This window comes from Macaca thibetana, chromosome 9 (genome assembly GCF_024542745.1).
Source record: "Macaca thibetana thibetana isolate TM-01 chromosome 9, ASM2454274v1, whole genome shotgun sequence".
NCBI lineage: Eukaryota > Metazoa > Chordata > Mammalia > Primates > Cercopithecidae > Macaca > Macaca thibetana.
The window spans coordinates 93,449,468-93,471,534 of NC_065586.1; the positions used below are offsets into that span (position 1 = coordinate 93,449,468).

Here is a 22,067-nt window from a genome sequence, read left to right on the forward strand (position 1 = left end):
GTCACTGAGGAAAATTGTTCAGCTGAAGGGAGATGAATTGTCTTTAAGTGGCTTAAAACTGGTTATGGTGGTGACTTGTTGCCATGGCAACGGAACAGTCTTTCCTGTGGGTATGAACTTTTTTTTTTCCCCTCAAGTGACTGGTAGCACAAAGCATTCACTCTCAGAGGTTGTTTTCCTTTATGAAGGACCATGTTGGCTCTGGGGAGGGAAGTTCACAGGCTGGCTAGGGTCAGAATACTTGCCTGGCCCAGGTATTCAAAGGCCCAGTTTGTCACCTCTCCAAGATCCTGTGGCTGAGGTGTTTCCAACACAGGGATCAGGGAAGTTAGTTGCATTGTAGGGAACATAGCTAATCAGAAATGGGACCTAGGGCTGGGTGCAGTGGCTCACACCTGTGATCCCAGCACTTTGGGAGGTGAAAGCAGGAGGATCCCCTGAACCTAGGAGCTTGAGACCAGTCTGGCCAACACAGTGAGACCCCATTTCTTAAAAAAAAAAAAAAAAAAGCCCGGGCACGGTGGCTCACGCCTGTAATCCAAGCACTTTGGGAGGCCAAGGCGGGCGGATCACCTGAGGTCAGGAGTTCGAGAGCAGCCTGAACAACATGGTGAAAGCCCGTCTCTACTAAAAAATTTAAAAAATTAGCCGAGCATTATGGTGGGTGCCTGTAATCCCAGCTACCTGGGAGGCTGAGGCAGGAGAATCCCTTGAACCCAGGAGGCAGAGGTTGCAGTGAGCCGAGATCGTGCCACTGCACTCTAGCCTGGGTGTTACAGAGCAAGACTCCGTCTAAAAAAAAAAAATTAGCTGGGCGTGATGGCACATGTTTGTAGTCTCAGCTACTTGGGAGGCTGAGACGGGAGGATTGAGCTCAAGAGTTTGAGCTCAGGCTGCAGTGAGTCATGATCACGCCACTGCACGCGCACCCACAAGACACAGTGAGACCTTATCTCAAAAAAAAAAAAAAAAATCAGAAATGAGACCTAGGAACCCGGACTCCCAGTCACTTCTTCCGTAAAGGAGACTATGAAGTGCTGGTGGGCAGTGTGGTGCAGCTGGCCAGACCTCACAGCCAGCTTTTGCCCCTGCCTTCTCCACAGAGCCCTCTCCTTAGTCCCTCCTTTATGTCTCTCCTTGGGCTTTGTAGGAACCACATGTGTTTGCCCAACCATAATCCTGAGAACTATCCCTGGAGCTGCCATGGGAGGTTCTGAGCTCTGTCAGGACTAGGCTAAAAGCAGACGGGTGCTTTTCTGCAGCTCAGCGGCCACTTAGATTCATCAGAGCTACCCGCACACTTCACTCCCATTGAGCAACGGCTTCTGGTAGGTAGGCTCGGGTGGGTTTGTTTTTTAAAATAATTGTTTAAAACTTTTGGTCAGGCGCTCAAGCCTGTAATCCCAGCACTTTGAGAGGCTGAGGTGGGTGGATCACCTAAGGTCAGGAGTTCAAGACCAGCCTGGCCAACATGGTGAAACCCCGCCTCTACTAAAAATACAAAAATGAGCTAGGCATGGTGGCACAAACTTGTAATCCCAGCTACTCAGGGGCTGAGGCAGAAGAATCACTTGAACCCCGGAGGTGGAGGTTGCAGTGAGCTGAGATCGTGCCACTGCACTCCAGCCTGGGTGACAGAGTGAGACTCTGTCTCAAAAAAAAAAAAAAAAAAAAGAAAAGAAAATTAAAGTGTACAATTCAGTGGTTTTTGGTATCTTCACAGATGTGTGCAACATCACCACAGTCAACTTAAAACATTTTTGGCACCTCAAAAATAAACCCCACCCTCTGTATTTATCACCCCCAACCCTCCCAGCCCCTGGCAATCACTACTCTACTTTCTGTCTCTATAGATTTACCTATTCTGGACATTTCATATAAGTAAAATCATACACTATGCAGTCTTTTGTAACTAGCTTCTTTGGCTCAGCATAATGTTTTCTTTTCTTTTCTTTCTTTTTTTTTTGATAGAGTCTCACACTCTCGCCCAGGCTGGAGTGCAGTGGTGCGATCTCGGCTCACTGCAAGCTCCGCCTCCGAGGTTCATGCCATTCTTCTGGCTTAGCCTCCCCAGTAGCTGGGACTACAGGTGCCTGCCACCGTACCCGGCTAATTTTTGTATTTTTAGTAGAGACTAGGTTTCACCGTGTTAGCCAGGATGGTCTCGATTTCCTGACCTTGTGATCTGCCCGCCTCAGCCTCCCAAAGTGCTGGGATTACAGGCATGAGCCACCGTGCCCAGCCATCTCAGCATAATGTTTTCAAGGTTCATCCATGTGTGGCATAGGTCAGCACTTCATTCCTTTTTATAGCCAAATAACATTCCATTCTATGGATGTACCATATTTTGTTTTGTTTTGTTTTGTTTGAGACACAGTGTCAATCTGTCGCCCAGGCTGGAGTGCAGTAGAATGATCTCAGCTCACTACAACCTCCGTGTCCCAAGTTCAAGCGATTCTCCTGCCTCAGCCTCACGAGTAGCTGGGATTACAGGTGTGTGCCAACATACCTGGCTAATTTTTAGTAGAGGCAGTGCTTCACCACATTGGCCAGGCTGGTCTCGAACTCCTGGCCTCATGTGATCTGCCTGCCTCAGCCCCCCAGAGTGCTGGGATTACAGGTGTGAACCACCACACCCAGCCACCATGTTTTGCTTATTCATTCATCAGCTGATGGACTTTTGGGTTGTTTCCACCTTTCGGCTATTGTGAAAAATGCTGCTATGAACATTTGTGTAGGAATTTTTGTGTGGATATGTTTTCATTTCTCTTGAGTATATACCTAGCAGGGGAATTTCTGGGTCATATGGCAACTCTACGTTTAACCACTGAGACACTCAGGTGGGTTCTTTCTTCTTTTTTAATTTTTTTGAGATGGAGTCTCGCTCCATCACCCAGGCTGGAGGACAGTGGTGTGATCTCGGCTTACTGCAACCTCCGCCACCTGGGCTCAAGCGAGTCTCCAGGCTCAGCCTCTCAAGTAGCTGGGATTACAGGTGTGTGCCACCACACCTGGCTAATTTTTTTTTTTTTTCTTGTTTGTTTTTGTTTTGAGATGGAGTCTCACTCTGTCGCCCAGGCTGGAGTGCAGAGGTGCCATCTTAGCTCACGGCAACGTCTGTCCCCCGGGTTCAAGCGATTCTCCTGCCTCAGCCTCCCGGGTAGCTGGGATTACAGGCACCTACCATCACACCCGACTAATTATTTTGTGTATTTTTAGTAGAGATGGGGTTTCGCCATGGTGGGCAGGCTGGTCTCGAACTCTTGACCTCAGGTGATCTGCCTGCCTCGGCCTCCCAAAGCATTGGATTACAGGTGTGAGCCACCATGCCTGGCCTAATTTTTGTATTTTTAGGAGAGATGCGGTTTCACCATGTTGGCCAGGCTGACCTCAAACTCCTGACCTCAAGTCATCCACCCACCTTGGCCTCCCAAAGTGTTGGGATTACAGGCGTGAGCCACCACCGCTCACAGCCCCATCTGGGTTTCTGATGGTTGTTGTTTCTTCTCCATATTTCTTAGGCTGGTCAACATTGAGCCTGCTCCCGATGACAGCTCTGGGAGACTGGACATTTTCCTCCACTGCAGTCAGAAATGTAACAGTCAGCTCCTGCATGTAAACCCAGCACTTTGGGAGGTCGAGGCGGGAGGATCACCTGAGCCGGGAAGTTCGAGGCTACAATGAGCTATAATCATGCCACTGCACTCCAGCCTGGGCGACAGAGAAAGACTCTGTCTCAAAAAAAGAAAAAAAGGAATATAACAACCACAAGTTCCCCTGTTCCACCTCTGACAAAATCCTTAATATTGGATACTTGGCCACCTTGCCATCAGCTGGCAGGTACCTTTAATAGCTTTCCTTAGTCAATTGGTAAGTAGCCACTGAATGCTGACCTGAAAGCACCTGATCGATTTATAGACTATACTATGGCAGCCATGAGAACACACCCTTCAAATCTCATAGAGCAGCAGCTGATTTTTTTTTTTTTTTTTGAGATAGAGTCTTGCTCTGTCGCCCAGGCTGGAGTACAGTGGCATAATCTTGGCTCACTGCAGCCTCCAACTCCTGGGTTCAGGCAGTCCTCCCATCTCAGCCTTCCGAATAGCTGGAACTACAGGCATGCACTACTATATGGGCTAATTTTATTTTATTTTTTAAAATTTTTAATTAATTAATTTATTTATTTATTTTGAAACAGTCTTGGTCTGTCGCCCAGGCTGGAGTGGAGTGGCGCAATCTGGGCTCGCTGCAACCTCTGCCTCCCGGGTTCAAGCGATTCTCCTGCCTCAGCCTCCCGAGTAACTGGGATAATAGGCACCTGCACCACGCCGGCTACTTTTTGTATTTTTAGTAGACATGAGGTTTCACCATGTTGGCCAGTCTGGTCTTGAACTCCTGACCTCATGATCCACCCGCCTCAGCCTCCCAAAGTGCTGGGATTATAGGCGTGAGCCACCACACCCGGCCTATCTTTTTATTTTTATTTTTTTTAAGAAATGGGGTTTCACTGTGTTGCCCAGACTGGTCTTGAATTCCTGGACTCAGGTGATCCACCTGCCTCGGCCTCCCAAAGTGCTGGAATTACAGGCATAAGCTACCGTGCCCAGAGCAGAGAGCTGATTGGCTGAGGGCCCCTCCCAGCATTCAGAGGCTGTGCTGCCCATGGGCTGCATCCAATCATGATTTAGCATCCCTGTATCGAGAATGTGAAGGCAGGCTGGTCTTGGGAGCCCGAGGACCCCTCTAAAGAGTAACTTTGGCTGGAATAGCCCCCCACAGGCTTGCCAAATTTTCCCCAGAAGTGCATTTGCAATCTAAGACGACACTGCCACCCATCAAACATTCCTTCCTCCTTCCCTTACTCAGCATCACACCTGCACTCCCAGCCCCATTTCCTGTCACAGACACATCTAATATATTTCCTGCAAATCCTGTCTTGGCAACTGCTTCTCAGAGATCCTGGACTAACACACTGCTAACCTCCCAACAATTCACTAAACTTGATGCAAATCAATCCCAAATAACTAAGTTTCTGCCAGTTTTTTTTTTTTTTTTTTTTTTTTTTTTTACATTTTTTTAGAGACAAGGTCTCACTTTATTGCCAGGCTGGGGTAGAGTGGCTATTCACATGTGTGATCATAGCGTATAGAAGCCTCGAACTCCTGACCTCAAGCCATCCTCCTGCTTTAGCCTCCCGAGGAGCTGGGACTACAGGCACGTGCCTCCTGTGCCCAGAACGTCAGCTTGTTTTGAATATACAATTTTGAGGTCAGGCTCAGTGGCTCACACAGGTAATTCCAGTGCTTTGGAAGGCCAAGGCAGGAGGATCGTTTGAAGCCAGGAGTTTAAAATGGGCTTGTGCAACATAGGGCGACCTCATCTCAAAAACAAAAAAAGTGATCCAAGATTAATATAGACTGAGAAATCAGTTTCATGTGAATGAAAGCAGAAGGGTCAAAATTTGCTTATTGCCCTGCTTTGAGCATTTTACCATTACAGTTTTCACACAGGGTCTAGTGGCAGAGGGCTTGGTGCACACCAGGTGGTTTTGAGAGTGCCATAAATTTAAAAAAGAAAGAAGGCTTGGACTAAAGCCTGGCCTTATACTAAGTCTGACAATGCGGGGGGGATCAGGGAAGCCCAGGTGCTATCAGGGGAGCCCTTGAGGAAGCCGCAGCCTGCTGGAAGCCCTCCTCTCTTTCCCGGCAGCACCAGCTCCAGCTCCAGCTCTGTTTACCTGCAGATGGCGACTGCATTTCGGGCGGGGGCAGTCCAAGTCCCTGAAGCACTGCTTTCTCTCCTAGAACCTGAGTCTTGAGGCATCATCTGGGCTCACGCCCTCTATGAGGCATAAATCTTCTCCTCCTCAGACACCAGCTGAGCCGGGAGATCTGAACAGGCGATGAGTTTGCAAGATGGTTCAACAACTATGGACATGTGGTGTCCTCACAGGAGTCCTGTGGGCTGAACGGCAGCCGCCCCTCCTTCCACCCAGCACAATACTTGGTTTGTCCCGCTCACTCTAAATCTAGGCCTTCAATGAATGTTCAGTCCTTGATGAGGGAGTTCTGTGGAAAAAAATAAATGGGAAAGGAAGGTTGGAGAGGCCTTTATTAGCTTAAGGGGCAGTGGAAGGTAAAAGGGCTGTGACTCCTGGTTAGCTTTTTTTAAAATTGTTTTTTGTTTTGTTTTGATTTTTTTTTCTGGTAGCTTCTTTATCTCAGTGTTTTTTCTTTTCCTTTTCTTTTCTTTTTTTTTTTTTTTTTGAGACAGGGTCTCACTCTGTCACCCAAACTGGAGTACAGCGGTGCAATCATAACTTACTGAAGCCTTGACTTCTGGGGCTCAAGCAATCCTCCCACCTCAGCCTCCCCAGTGGCTGGAACTACAGGTGTGCACCACCACGCCCGGCTAATTTTTGTATTTTGTTGTGGAGGCAGGTTTTCGCCATGTTGCCCAGGCTGGTCTCAAACTCCTGGGCTCAACTGATCCCCTTGCCTGGGCTTCCCAAAGTGCTGGGATTACAGGCATGAGCCACCATACCTAACTCTTTTTTTTTTTTTTTTTTTTTTTTTTTTGAGACGGAGTCTCGCTCTGCCGCCCAGGCTGGAGTGCAGTGGCCGGATCTCGGCTCACTGCAAGCTCCGCCTCCCGGGTTCACGCCATTCTCCTGCCTCAGCCTCCCGAGTAGCTGGGACTACAGGCGCCCGCCACCTCGCCCGGCTAGTTTTTTGTATTTTTTAGTAGAGACGGGGGTTTCACCGTGTTAGCCAGGATGGTCTCGATCTCCTGACCTCGTGATCCGCCCGTCTCGGCCTCCCAAAGTGCTGGGATTACAGGCTTGAGCCACTGCGCCCGGCCCATACCTAACTCTTATGTGAGTTTTTGTAACAGTTTCACAAGCGAGCTTGTTGTTGGAAAATTGTAAGAGTCCTGGGAATTTCCCTGGGGCCTGAGGAATGAAACACTGCTCTACAAGGGGAGGCTTTCTGTCCTCGAGTTCAGGGTTTAGGGGCTGGCTGGAGGCCTCGGGTAGAGATGAAGGCCCAGTTAGGATTTCCTTCACTGGAGTCCATCATTGATGTGTGCCTTGACTGGGGGTTGCCTGCTAAGAGGGCACGGAGCACAGAACCTCCACTGACACCCCTGCAGTTCTAGCAGGAAGCAGGACTTGGTGGCCCCACTTACTCCCTACAGGATAGGAAAAGAGGGCAGTGCCCTGGTGAGGAGCTGTACAGGGGGTCCCTCAGGATGCTTGCTGAGAGGGGTGGGGAGGGCACAGGACGTGCCGGGACCCCGCTGGGAGCTAAGCCCCTCCCAGCTGACTTATTTTTAGGACCGGTAATGCTCGCCTGCGTGTGCCTCGAGCTTCAGAAGGCCCAGGAATCAACCCCGACAAATGCCTTTTTGTGCTGTGTTCAGTAGAGATAAGATTAAAAAATAAATTATAGAGGGCAAAAAACAGTGGTTTACTCTCTTTACTGGCATTCAAGAAACTTCTTCGGTTTGATAGGCTTTAAGCTTCTTCCCAGATTTAAAATGCTGTGATTGGCACTAAATGGACCCTATCTCTGCCCAGGAATTCTGGCTTCTGGCTGCAAAGCCTTTGGGGTCCTTGCAATGGGGCAGGCATAACCTCCCATAGTCCCTCCCTCAATCTTCCTTTCCTGCCTCGCTCTTTTTTTTTTATTTTTGAGACAAGGTCTCACTCTGTCACCCAGGCTGAAGAGCAGTGGTACAATCATGGCTCACTGCAGCCTCAACCTCCTAGGCTCAAGCGATCCTCCCACCTCAGCCTCCCAAGTAGCTGGGACTACAGGCACACACCACCACGTCCAGCTAATTTTTGTATTTTTTGTAGTGATGGGGATTTGCCACGTTGCCCAGGCTGGCCTTGAACTTCTGGGCTCAAGCCATGCTCTCACTTCAGCCTCTCAAAGTGCTGAGATTATAGGCTTGAGCCACCATGCCCTCCCTGCCTCTCTCTTCTGATAAAGGAAGCCCTGACTTTGGAGTCCTTCCCTGTGGATCACGTCTGATAAATCTAGTCTCTTGTTCATCTGCTCTTTTATTTATTTATTAAAAAAATTTTTTTTAAAGACTAGTAAGGCCGGGCGCGGTGGCTCAAGCCTGTAATCCCAGCACTTTGGGAGGCCGAGACGGGCGGATCACGAGGTCAGGAGATCGAGACCATCCTGGCTGACACGGTGAAACCCCGTCTCTACTAAAAAAATACAAAAAACTAGCCGGGCGAGGTGGCGGGCGCCTGTAGTCCCAGCTACTTGGGAGGCTGAGGCAGGAGAATGGCGTGAACCCGGGAGGCGGAGCTTGCAGTGAGCTGAGATCCGGCCACTGCACTCCAGCCTGGGTGGCAGAGCGAGACTCCGTCTCAAAAAAAAAAAAAAAAAAAAAAAAAAAAAAAGACTAGTAAAGGGCAGTAGTGAGAAGTGGGGAAAGGGTAGAACAAGGAGTTTGACCTGTAACTGACTGTGAACAATCAATTGAGGTTAACTCCTGACCTTCGGACCAGCCTCATCAGCCCTTCTGAATGGCTCCTCTCAGTTTCTTCATCTGGAAAATGTGAATCGTGCATGACAGGAGGTGGGTGGGGATTTGTAGTAGAGAATTCTCAAGGTCTCTCCCGGCTCTGACACTTGGGGACCCAGGGAGTCTACCAAGGGCAAAGGCATCACCCTAAGTGCAAGTTTGTGTGTGGGGGTGTATGAAATAGTTAAGATGAAGTGCCCATCCTCAAGGAGTTTGCAGTTGAGTAGCTCAGAGGCATGCATAATAAATCTCAGGTAGGCCCAGTGCGGTGGCTCATGTCTGAAATCCCAGCATTTTGGGAGTCCGAGGCGGGTGGGTCATGAGGTCAAGAGGTCGAGACCAGCCTGACCAACATGGTGAAACCCCATGGCTACTAAAAATACAAAAATGAGCTGGGCGTGGTAGCGGGCGCCTGTAATCCCAGCTACTCGGGAGGCTGAGGCAGGAGAATGGTTTGAACCCAGGAAGCAGAGGTTGCAGTGAGTCGAGATCACGCCACTGCACTCCAGCTTGGGCGACATGGCGAGACTCCATTTCAAAAAAAAAAAAAGTAAATAAATAAAATAAAAATCAATCAATCAATAAATCTCAGGTAGATATCCAGGAAGTGAGGCATATCAGAGTTCATCAGAATTCCAAGGAGATACAAGATTCCTTCTGGAGGCAGAGAGGGTTGGTGAAGGGGATAAAGTAGGGTTCCTGAGTTCCTTTCCGAGGCCAGTGGCGCAGATGGTTTTGGCTTCCCAAACAAAGAATCCCAGTTATTGCCCAACTTTGATCCCGGCAGGCAAGTCTTCCCCTACCAGGCAGCCACACTCACACCTTCTGAATTGGTGGCTCATTAAATCTTTTTTGCCTTCTTAATCACACTGCTAATAATACTTATTTTTGTTTATTTTTTGAGACTGAGTCTCACTGTTGTCGGGTCAGGCTGGAGGGCAATGGTGCGATCTCAGCTCACTGCAACCTCCACCTCCCGGGTTCCAGCGATTCTCCTGCCTCAGCCTCCCGAGTAGCTGGGATTACAGGCACCTGCCACCACACCTGGCTAATTTTTGTATTTTTAGTAGAGATGGGGTTTCACCATGTTGGCCAGGCTGGTCTCGAACTCCTGACCTCAGGTGATCCACCCATCTTGGCCTCCCAAAGTGCTGGGATTACAGGTGTGAGCCACCGTGCCCAGCTAATAATATTTATTAATATAATATTACCGGCCGATAATATCACTGGCCAGGTGTAGTGGCTCACGCCTGTAATGCCAGTACTTTGGAAGGCCAAGGCGGGAGGATCACCTGAGCTCAGGAGTTCGACACCAGCCTGGCCAACATGGTGAAACCCCATTTCTACCAAAAATAGAAAAATTAGCCAGGCGTGGTGATGGGCACCTATAATCCCAGCTCCTTGGGAGGCTGCGGTAGGAGAATTGCTTGAACCTGGGAGGTGGAGGTTTCAGTGAGCCGAGATCGCGCCATTGCCCTCCAGCCTGGGTGACAGAACAAGACTCCATCTAAAAAATATATACACATATATAGGGAGGCCGAGACGGGTGGATCACGAGGTCAGGAGATCGAGACCATCCTGGCTAACCCGGTGAAACCCCATCTCTACTAAAAAATACAAAAAACTAGCCGGGCGAGGTGGCGGGCGCCTGTAGTCCCAGCTACTCGGGAGGTTGAGGCAGGAGAATGGCGTAAACCCGGGAGGTGGAGCTTGCAGTGAGCTGAGATCCGGCCACTGCACCCCAGCCTGGGTGACAGAGCAAGACTCCATCTCAAAAAAAAAAAAAATATATATATATATATATGTGTGTATATATATATATACATTTATTATTAATATATTTAAAATTCGTGACTAGTTTTTTCCATTCATGATCTCATCTATTTCTCACAACAGGGCTTTGCTTAGGTGGGTATGAATATGATTACAGACAGGAAAACGGAATGAGAAGTTGAGTGACTCGTGGCAGGCCCCAGAGCTAACCAGAAACAGGAATATTTGAACTTGAGTTTCCGAGAACATCTTCTTCCTACTCACATTTCTTACTCATTGCAGAAATGAGAGAACCCAGTGAGGAGACGAGGTGACAAGGGCACAGAATCTTGAATGTCTTGAGAGCAGGTGGAGGAGAAGAAAACATGGTAGGAGTCAGGCTAGGAGCATGGATTTGGGCCAAGGCAGGACAAAAAGCCAAGGTTAAGGCTGGAACAGCTCTCCCTGGGAGTGCCTGAACAACAGATTAGGATGACTGAGCAGCAGGAAAGATCAGAGGGAGAACTGCCTATGAGACAGGCTCCTCAGCGAAACTCCCATAGGGGTGACACCCCTGGGGCTTGAACCATAAGCCCTTTGAGGGCATTCTAGCTTGGCAGCTCTGGGGTCCTGTGAGTTCTGGTGCAGCTTCTAGGGTTGCACCTCATCCCAGTCACCTGTCCAGTTACTGAATTCCATCTTCTTCCAGCCACAGAGGAGAGAAGCAGTGGAGTGCTGTGGTGAGAATGCAGACTAGGCCATTGGGTGACCTGGGTTTGAGTCCCGGTTTCTCCTCCACTTCCTAGCTGTGACTGTGCACGACGATTCCCCTGGTCCCTGGTTCCCTCATCTGTGGAACGGAGCTATAGTAGTTCTTACATAAGTCTAGGTATGGTGGCTCACACCTGTAATCCCAGCACTTTGGGAGGCCGAGGCAGGCGGATCACCTGAGGTTGGGAGTTTGAGACCAGCCTGACCGACATGGTGAAACCCCGTGTCTACTAAAAATACAAAATTACCCAGGCGTGGTGGCACATGCCTGTAATCCCAGCTCCTCGGGAGGCTGAGGCAGAAGGATTGCTTGAACCCAGGGGGCTGAGGTTGTGGTGAGCCAAGATTGAGTCACTGCTCTCCAGCCTGGGCAACCAGAGCAAAATGCGTCTCAAAAAAAAAAAAAAAAAAAAAAAAAAAAAAGTTCTTGCTGGGGTTGAAATTATACATTAAAAGGCTAGTTGCACTAAACCGTCACAAACAGGAGCCATTATGATAATGTAGCTACAAACCACTTGTGTTTTGGTTCATGTTGTTCCCAAAGTGCCTTTTCTCTGCCTCTCAAATCCTTCCCACACTTGAAAGTCAACAAATGCCAAAAATACAACAAAAATGTGGAGGCCACAGACAATAGTGGAGTAAGAGCATGGTCTTGGGAGCCAGCAGCCTGGGCTTGAATCCTAATCTCTGTCAACTTGGGCAAATTTCCTCATCTGCAAGTGGGGAAAAGATAGAACCTGCCTTAGAGGGTCATTGTGGAGATATGAGGAGTGAACGAGTTAATATTTGCAAAGCACTTAGAACACTGACTGGCATGCCGTAGGTGTTTTACTGGCACATGATTGCCGCTCACTGCAACCTTGGCCTCTCAGGTTCAAGTGATTCTCCCGCCTCAGCCTCCTGATGACAGGCACACTCCACCATGCCCGGCTGATATTTTTGTATTTTTAGTAGAGTGGGGGGGGGGTTTCACCATGTTGGTCAGGCTGGTCTTGAACTCCTGACCTCAAATGATCTGTCTGTCTCGGCCTCCCAAAGTGCTGGGATTACAGGTGTGAGCCACCCAATGTTACTGTTGGCTACTTGTACATGGGCCTCATTTGCCCTCTGCTTGCTTGAACAACAGGAAACACATTCAGCCCATCCTTGAGTCTAGTCCACTGCCTGGTTCATGTTTGGTGCTCATTAAAGTGTCTAGATTGAAATCAACCAGGAGACTGGCCTGCCACAGTGGCTCACACCTGTCATTCCAGTGTCTCTGGGAGGTTGCTGCAGCAGGATGGCTTGAGGCCAGGAGTTTGAGACCAGCCCGGCCAATATAGCAGTCAACAAAGCGAGATCTATCTCTACAGAAAAAAAAAAAAAAAAAAAAATTAGCCAGGCTTGGTGGCATGCCTGTAGTCCCAGCTATTCAAGAGGCTGAGGCAGGAGGATCACTTGAGTCCAGGAGTTCAAGGCTGCTGCAGTGAGCTATGATCGTGCTACTGCACTCCGCTTTGGGAACAGAGGGAAACCTTGTTTCAAAAAAGAAAAAGAAGGCTGGGCACGGTGGCTCACGCCGGTAATCCCAGCATTTTGGGAGGCCGAGGCCGGTGGATCACTTGAGGCCAGGAGTTCCATACTAGCCTAGACAACATGGTGAAACCCCGCCTCTACTAAAAGTACAAAAATTAGCTGGGCGTGGTGGCGGGCACCTGTAATCCCAGCTACTCGGGAGGCTGAGGCAGGAGAATCGCTTGAACCCGGAAGGTGGAGGTTGCAGTGAGGCAAGATCGAGCCACTCACTCACTGCACTCCAGCCTGGAAGACAGCTCCGTCTAAAAAAAAAAAAAAAAAAAAAAATTGTAGTAATAAATTGCTGATTGGGGCTGGGAGAAGGACAGGCAGTGACGAGAATTCGCCCCTTTCTGAAATATTTGAAGGGTCCTAGCGTTTGCTTCCTTGTTGGAGGCCCAGAAAGCACTGACTTGACGTGTGTGAAAGATTGTAGACAGAGACGGGATAAAGAACCCCGTGCTGGAAAAAGAGCAGGCTCTGGAATCAGCAGGGTCACGGGCAGTTTCCTTTCGTGTAAACTAGGAGTAAAAAGATCAGTGTCCCGCCGAAATGAGAGAGTAATAGTAAAAACTACTATTTACTGAGCACTTCCAGGTACTCGGTATTTATTTATGATCCCATTTTACAGATGAGGCTGGGAGGTTTCCCGACCTGCCCGAAGATACAAAGCAAGTAGTATGCACGAGTGAAGACTCGAACACAGGTCTGTGAATCAATCTCTGTGTGGGGATGGGAGCGGTTCCAGCGATAAGAGCCACTTAATCTGGCCGAGCCGTTCGAGAGCAGGGTAGCAGCCACTGGAGTGGCACCGCCCCTAGAGCCCGCCGCCCTCCGCCCTCCGCGTGCTTACGTGCGCTCCGTGACCGCCGCGGCCGACGTGGGGCTGGCGAGGCAGGACGCATGCGCTCTGAGTTCCGGAGCGCGCCCCTTCCCGTCTGGGGCCGCGGAGCCAGGATGCGGCGCATGCGCACACCTGGCGGGCGGAGAGCGGTCCAGAGCAAGCAGAAAGATTTGGGCGAGACTGTGCGCGGGAGCCAGGTCGTGCGGCGCGAGCGCGCAGGCGCGGCAGAGGGGGCGGGCTGCTACTCCGGAATCTGCGAACCGCAGTCGGTGCCGCATCCTCAGCCCGCCGCCATGGCCGCCTACAAGCTGGTGCTGATCCGGCACGGCGAGAGCGCATGGAACCTGGAGAACCGCTTCAGCGGCTGGTACGACGCCGACCTGAGCCCAGCGGGCCACGAGGAGGCGAAGCGCGGCGGGCAGGCGCTGCGAGGTGCGGAGGGGCCGGGTGGGAGCTGCGAAGGGCCGGGTGTCCGGCCTCGGAGGCCGCCTGGCTGGCGTCTGCGCCCTCCCGGAGAGGGCCGGCACCTTGGGCAGCATCTCTTTAGCAGTTTCGTGTGTAGTTGAGAAGATGAATCCAGAAGGTAGAGTCGACTTGTTCAAGGTCACGCCGTGGAGCGTGAGGGACTGTGCCGGGGGAGGACCCAGGGCGGTCGCCCCGCAACCCTTTGCGCTCCCCACGACACCGCTTCGCAGTTTTCCCGTTCTAGTCTCGACGTTTAATAAGTCGGGGACAGGCCGGGCGCGGTGGCTCACGCCTGTAATCCCAGCATGTTGGGAGGCCGAGGCGGGTGGATCACTTGCGGTCAGGAGTTCGAGATCAGCCTGACCAACATGGTGAAACCCCGTCTTTTTTCTACTGAAAATACAAAATTAGCCGGGCGTGGTGGCGCACTCTTGTAATTTCAGCTACTTGGGAGGCCGAGGCAGGAGAATCGCTTGAACCTGGGAGGCAGAGTGCCGTGAGCCGAGATCGCGCCATTGCACTCCAGCCTGGGGAACGAGACCGAAACTCTGTCTCAGAAAAATAAAAAAAAACAATAATAAGTCGTGGACAGTTTGCCCTAATGGAGCCATTTGTGGCGGCCAGGTCTTTTTCAGATTCCCCCAGCGCCAGAAACGGTTGGTACAGTCTGGGGCTCCTGGACGAGGACGCCCTGTGCCTTACAGCAGCTGTAACCAAGGCTTCTCAAGAGGCGGCTACGGATCCTAGCGGATCGGCAGGCCACACAGCCTCGTCCCCAGCAGTAGGTGGAGTCCCCAGGGGTGCCTAACAAGCCTCAGGACACCAAGAAATCCGCGTGGTTGTGTAGGACTTTGCTGTTCAGTAGCATTCCACAAATAGTGTGTCCAAAACGCATCCGTAGATATAACTGAGTGAATGAATGAATGGTTTGAGTTGCTCCTTCTACCCAATAAAGTAGAAAAGATTTTATCCTCCTCAGCCTTCCTAGGCCCCTTTATAGTTGGGAAAAGTGAGGATGTGGAAAGATGACTTGGCCAAGGTCATGTCTTATTCCTAGTCCAGTGTCCTCACCCTAGTTCTGGGTGAAGTAACAGGTAGGTGTTAGGAACCGGTAGGCTTTTGGCCAAGGACGCTGGGCAAAGGTGGAAGTGGCTGTGAGATAATGCTTGCCTATCCAGGCTTGCCCCCACCCCAGTCTGCTCTTTGTGGTTTCGGAATGCTAATAAGGAAGCATTTCCTGCTGCCGGCAATGCCAAGAATCCCTGAAGAGGTGCTTCCACTGATGATAGGGGCAGATCCTCCTTTGCTCCCTTCTCACCTCTGGACAAAGCAGCAGCCATTCACAAGGGTCATTGATGAGGCACAGGTATTTGGCCTCAGATTGCTCTCCTAGCTTCTTGCCTTCACTGTACTATCCTCAAATGAAGCAAAACGCGGGACAGTCTGGGAAATGTAAACCTCTGCGGGGTGGGTGGGCAGGGGAGTGAATGTTTCAGATGGCCTGGTGTGACCTCATCTTTTAGGAGAGGCTGGGAAATGGAAAGTGCTGGTAAAGGAGGCCATTTTCTTTAGCTCTGTGGCAGGAAGAACTGTATCAGTCTGTGGTGGTTTCCCAACAACTAGTCCACGTTAAACCATGTTGTCTCTATTTGAGACTGATCAAATAGTTAAACTTGTAATCTCTAAAATAACAGATCCTATTTCAGTTTTAAAATAAATGTTAGCATTAAATTAAAAAGTTAACAGTATAAAAAATTAAAATATTTAACAGTTTAAAAGGTCGAAAACATATAAATAATTCCTCAATGCTTTAAGTGATAGGGTTTGTGCAGTCTTGAATCTGATTTCAGGAGAAAGCTAGTGAGAACTGAGTTTCCCCATGCATCCTTACTGCTAAGAGAGGGATGGCCTGGGGGAGGATGGAGTCCACACCACAGTGTCCACTCCTACCCCTGTGAGTGTCCCTAGGCTATGTTTTACTTTGATGGGCAAGTTAAAGGAAGAGACTTTATGCTCTGATCTTTCAGGTTCTCTGTTAAGAGTCCTAAGCAGAACTTCTTTTGTCTTCAAGGTCCTATTTATGTGTCCAAAGTGAGCTGCCTCATTACAAGTGGAAATAATTGCAGTAAAACAGCCTGAAGCTCTCCAGCATGGGGGCTGAGGCGAGCACTGTGGGTATTCACTTCCGGGTGACTCAGCCTTTTGTTGGGGAGCCATTCCTCTCCTTACAGTTAGGAAGGTGACAGTAAGTGAGTCTACTAGGACTTGTCTGGCGGCTCAGTGATGAGACCTGTTTTTTCTCTTGTGGGTGGTGTGAGTTTTCCTGGTGATTAATTCCCCCCAGCCCTCACTCAGTAAGATTGAGTTCTTCTTGGCCTCATTCTCATTTGAATGACTGGCAGGAAAATTCACTTCATGTTTTATTAGTTACTGTTGCTAACCTCAATATGAAGCAATATCCAGGCAAGTTTGTGCTGAATTTCTAAGAGGGCCTTCTAGCCTCATGGAGAAAAACAGGAATGTTTTCTTGGTCATCAAGGAAAGTGCCGTCTCCCCATTATGGTGGGAGGGAGAGTAATCTTTCATGAAACAAAATCAATAAGACTGGTTTTTTTTTTTTTTTTTTTTGCGCGCGACAGTGTCTTGCTCTGTCGCCCACGCTGGAGTGCAGTGGCGCAATCTCGGCTCACTGCAAGTTCTGCCTCCCGGATTCACACCATTCTCCTGCTTCAGCCTTCTGAGTAGCTGGGACTACAGGCGCCCGCCACCACGCCTGGCTAATTTTTTTTTGTATTTTTAGTAGAGACGGGGTTTCACCGTGTTAGCCAGGATGGTCTCAATCTCCTGACCTCGTGATCCGCCCGCCTTGGCCTCCCAAAGTGCTGGGATTACAGATGTGAGCCACCATGCCCGGCCAAGACTGATTTCTTGTAACCTATTCGTTGGGCCAACATAACTCTTGCCACAATAACTACTGTGTATAGAACACATATTCATTGATGAATCAGATAGTGCACAACACTGGGTCTGTCTTTAGTGAGTGGCTTCTCCTGAACTTGGTTTAATACTTAAGTAGGTATACTCTTCTGAGGGTACTTGGGATTAGGCTGGAACTTTGACTACAGTAGAGAGAAACCATGGATTAGAGTTTGTGACGTGATTTCCATACTCCACAGTGAATACAATTTCATACAACAAACAAATACAATTGCAAACAAATACAAAAACAAAATACAATTTCATACAACAAACTGAAGTTTTATCAGTACAGGAAGACCTCTTCCTGTGTCCTGATTGGGACTTAAATCCTAATTTTCTTAGATCAGAGTTCTAGTAAAATATCTATTAGAAGTGACAGTTCCCAGCCTGGGCAACATGGTGAAACCCTGTCTCTACTAAAAATACAAAAATTAGCTGGATATGGTGACGTGTGCCTGTAATCTCAGCCTACTTGGGAGGCTGAGGCAGAAGAATTACTCGAACCTGGGAGACGGAGGTTGCAGTGAGCCGAGATCGTGCCACTGCACTCCACCCTGGGCAACAGAGTGAGACTGTCTCAAAAAAAAAAAAAAGCCAGGTGTGGTGGCTCACGTCTGTAATCCCAGCACTTTGGGAGGCTGAGGTGGGCGGAGTTCGAGACAAGCCTGGCCAACATAGTGAAACCCCGTCTCTACTAAAAATACAAAAATTAGCTGGGTGTGGTGGCATGCACCTGTAGTCCCAGCTACTTGGGAAGCTGAGGCAGGAGAATCGCTTGAACCTGGGAGGCAGATATTGCAGTAAGCTGAGACCACCCCATTGCACTCCAGCCTGGGTGACAGAGTGAGACTCTGTCCCAAAAAAAAAAGTCACAATTCTAACTGAAATACAAACATCAGGATCCTTGAGGAAATGGGGATAGCTAGAGATGGTGGTGAAAAGTTGGATTCTGGAGTCCCACAGCATGGGTTTTAATCTCTTACGTAATTGCTGTGACCTTAGGTAGATTGCAAGGATAAACAAAACAGTTGGCCAAATACTTTGTTTTTTTGGCCAAATATTGTCATTTGGACTACTTGTACAGGAGATTGATAAGGAAGAACATTTTGGCTCAGAGTAGACCTCGTTAGCTTATCACTTTGAACTTCTGATTTCCAGATGCTGGCTATGAGTTTGACATCTGCTTCACCTCAGTACAGAAGAGAGCGATCCGGACCCTCTGGACAGTGCTAGATGCCATTGATCAGATGTGGCTGCCAGTGGTGAGGACTTGGCGCCTCAATGAGCGGCACTATGGGGGTCTAACCGGTCTCAATAAAGCAGAAACTGCTGCAAAGCATGGTGAGGCCCAGGTGAAGATCTGGAGGCGCTCCTATGATGTCCCACCACCTCCAATGGAGCCCGACCACCCTTTCTACAGCAACATCAGTAAGGTATGGACAAACAGAGGTTTGGTCACTCCGCCCAGGATCAGGGGCTTTTAGGAGTGTCTGCCTAATCTCACTGAGCTTGTAATTCATGATAAAATAGTTAATTGTAATCCTTCTCCAAGGAATGACCTTCACTTACTAGAAGATATGGTCGATAGTTTACTATCTCCTTTTTTGTATTTCCATTGTCAGATTTTATAAAAACCTGTGAATGTGCATGGGCCAAAATTAATACATCATGAAATCTTTTAACAGATGTAACTGTTAATAAGTGGTGAACTCAGATTCTTTATTGCTTAGGATCGCAGGTATGCAGACCTCACAGAAGATCAGCTACCCTCCTGTGAGAGTCTGAAGGACACTATTGCCAGAGCTCTGCCCTTCTGGAATGAAGAAATAGTTCCCCAGATCAAGGAGGGGAAACGTGTACTGATTGCAGCCCATGGCAACAGCCTCCGGGGCATTGTCAAGCATCTGGAGGGTATGTATGTGTTTTCAGAGGTGCCTTCAAGGCAGGATAAAGCAGAACTGCTGCCAATCAGGGACTTGGTAAAAAGGAGTCTAGGAAAGGGCTGGACTTGTTAACAGCTTTAGAGGTGGTGTAGATTGACTTCTGGTGAAAAAACACCCTCAACCCTTGTTTCTCAAAATGTGATCTGCAGAATAGTGACAGCTGGACCCCCTGGGAACTTGTTATACTTGCAGAACCTCAGGTATCACTCCTGACCTATTTCAGAATCGGCATCTATTCCGCAGGTGATTTGGATACATATTAAAGCTTGAGAAGCTCACCTCTAGATTGGAATTGTCAAATGAAACTGCTAGTAAAAATCCTCCTTAGCTGGCCAAGCACAGTGGCTCATGCCTGTAATTGCAACACTTTGGGAGGCCAAGGCAGGAGGACCACTTGACGCCAGAAGTTTGAGACAGCGTGGGCAACATAGTAAGACTGCATCTCTAAAAATTTTTAAAGGCCAACCACAGTGGTTCATGCCTGTACTATCAGCACCTTGAGAGTTCAAAACCAGCCTGAGCAACAAAGCAAGACCTTGTCTGTACAAAAGAAAAATGAAAAATTGGCTGAGTGTGGTGGCTCAAGCTTGTAATCCCAGCACTTTGGGAGGCCAAGGCAGGCGGATCACAAGGTCAGGAGATTGAGACCATCCTGGCTAACACAGTGAAATCCCGTCTCTACTAAAAATATAAAAAATTAGCCAGGTGTGGTGGCGGGCGCCTGTAGTCCCAGCTACTCGGGAGGCTGAGGCAGGAGAATGGCGTGAACCTGGGAGGCAGAGGTTGCAGTGAGTCGAGATCGCGTCACTGTACTCCAGCCTGGGCAACAGAACAAGACTGTGTCTCAAGAGAAAAAAAAAAAAGAAAGAAAAATGAAAAATTAGCTTGATGTGGTGATGCTCACCTGTAGTCCCAGCTACTCAGGAGGCTGAGGCGGGAGATTGCTTGAGCCCAGCAGTTCGAGGTTATAGTGAGGTACGATTGTGCCACTACATTCTAGCCTGGGAGTAAGACTTTGTCTCTTTTTTTTTTTTTTTTTTTGAGACGGAGTCTTGCTGTGTCGCCCAGGCTGGAGTGCAGTGGCCGGATCTCAGCTCATTGCAAGCTCCGCCTCCTGGGTTTTTACGCCATTCTCCTGCCTCAGCCTCCCGAGTAGCTGGGACTACAGGCGCCCACCACCTCGCCCGGCTAGTTTTTTGTATTTTTTAGTAGAGACGGGGTTTCACCGTGTTAGCCAGGATGGTCTCGAACTCCTGACGTCGTGATCTGCCCGTCTCGGCCTCCCAAAGTGCTGGGATTACAGGCTTGAGCCACCGCGCCCGGCCAAGACTTTGTCTCTTAAAAAAAAAAAAAAAAAAAGGGAAAACATATATAAAATATTCTCCTTAGTCACAACCAGGCACAACTTTACACATGAATCTCAGTTTGCATCTTAAATTGTTTCCTCCCCGAGGACCTAGAGGCCTGTGTGTGCTAATTTTTGGTTGGATGGACTATATGGGATATTTGAGATGTGTACAGTCTTGCTTCACTGTGGGCTTCTAGACCTCACTTTGGTAGATACCTGGCCATACACCTTGCTGTAGTTTATTGGTGGTTTATCTTGTTTTTTTTTTTTTTTTTTTTTTTGAGACGGAGTCTCGCTCTGCCGCCCAGGCTGGAGTGCAGTGACTGGATCTCAGCTCACTGCAAGCTCCGCCTCCCGGGTTCACGCCATTCTCCTGCCTCAGCCTCCCGAGTAGCTGGGACTACAGGCGCCCGCCACCTCGCCCGGCTAGTTTTTCGTATTTTTCAGTAGAGACGGGGTTTCACCGTGTCAGCCAGGATGGTCTCGATCTCCTGACCTCGCGATCCGCCCGTCTCGGCCTCCCAAAGTGCTGGGATTACAGGCTTGAGCCACCACGCCCGGCATGGTGGTTTATCTTGTATACCTTTTCTGGCTTTTCAGTTTAATGGCTGAGAAATAAGTATGGCGGGGGCCATTCCCTGGGTTCAGAACTACTATAAAGATCAGAAAGAGTATCTTACTTTAATTTCTGTCAAAGTCCTTTGTCCCCTGGAGGACAAAGAGTAAACCTGGAGGGGCGATGTGGATTTATGTCTTGTGTGGCTGATGATGGTGGATGTTTTCAGGTCTCTCTGAAGAGGCTATCATGGAGCTGAACCTGCCGACTGGTATTCCCATTGTCTATGAATTGGACAAGAACTTGAAGCCTATCAAGCCCATGCAGTTCCTGGGGGATGAAGAGACGGTGCGCAAAGCCATGGAAGCTGTGGCCGCCCAGGGCAAGGCCAAGAAGTGAAGGCCAGCGGGGAGGATACTGTCCCCAGGAGCACCCTCCCTGCCCGTCTTGTCCCTCTGCCCCTCCCACCTGCACATGTCACACTGACCGCATCTGTAGACATCTTGAGTTGTATCTGCAGATGGGGACTGGTGGCTCCCATTTTCATTTTGGCCATTTTGTCTTCTGCACCCACTCCCTTCGTACAATCTAGTCAGAATAGCACTTCTAGAGCACAGGTTCTCAGTCCAAGCTGTGGAAAAGCTCCCCTTACCCAACAGAGTTTAAAGGTAGTAACTTGGGTTTTTGCGAGTTGTTTACTAAGGACTTGTGGGGAGGAATCATGCTAAGCCATGACCAATGAGGAGAAGCAACAGAGCCTCTCTGTCCCCAGGAGCCAGTCCTCTGCTCTTCTGCAGTCAGGCCACTGCCTGGGGGCTCTAGTCATTCCAGTGGAAGATGATGTAACCTGCATGGTGATGTGATAACTGTTTCCTCCCTGACCCTAGAGGACCTGGCTCTAGAAGTCTGGGATCAATCCTGAATTTAGTTATGTGTTACATTTACTTTTATTAAAAAAGTATAGTATATATAAATAATACAAAACAGTAACCCTTCTGGGGTTTCTTGTGGCGGTTGAAATAGTCCCACATGTGGTCATCAGAAAATAAGCCATTCCTCATACCAGTATGGGATCAGTTCCTTGACCTCTGAGGGGCAGGAGTGCTTCCTGCTGTGTGTGTTAGAATCCCTTCCTGCCTTGTTTCATGGCAGTGAAACGCCCCTTGGTCCTGTCCAAGTGTGTCTTTCACTGATTTCCGAATCATGTTCTAGTTGCTTGGCTCTGCCACATGGGTCCAGTATTCACCTGAGCATAACTGTACTAAATCCTTTTTCCAGATCAGTATAATAAAGGAGTGATGTGCAATA

General features: G+C 49.1%; 1 protein-coding gene across 3 annotated transcripts in view; it reads left to right on the forward strand.

The window, feature by feature from the left end:
- Positions 1-22,067, forward strand: part of PGAM1 (phosphoglycerate mutase 1) — a 1,080,404-nt gene extending 1,058,337 nt beyond the window's left edge. For 2 of the 3 annotated variants that reach the window (XM_050802937.1, XM_050802938.1), the window contains exons 2-5: positions 13,651-13,900; positions 18,071-18,345; positions 18,643-18,823; positions 20,989-22,067. In XM_050802937.1, coding sequence (XP_050658894.1) covers positions 13,762-13,900; positions 18,071-18,345; positions 18,643-18,823; positions 20,989-21,158 — 765 coding nt within the window. In that variant the 5' untranslated portion in view covers positions 13,651-13,761 and the 3' untranslated portion in view covers positions 21,159-22,067. Of the gene's footprint in view, positions 1-13,606; positions 13,901-18,070; positions 18,346-18,642; positions 18,824-20,988 lie in introns of those variants that run through there. The other variant, XM_050802940.1, reaches the window with a different exon arrangement.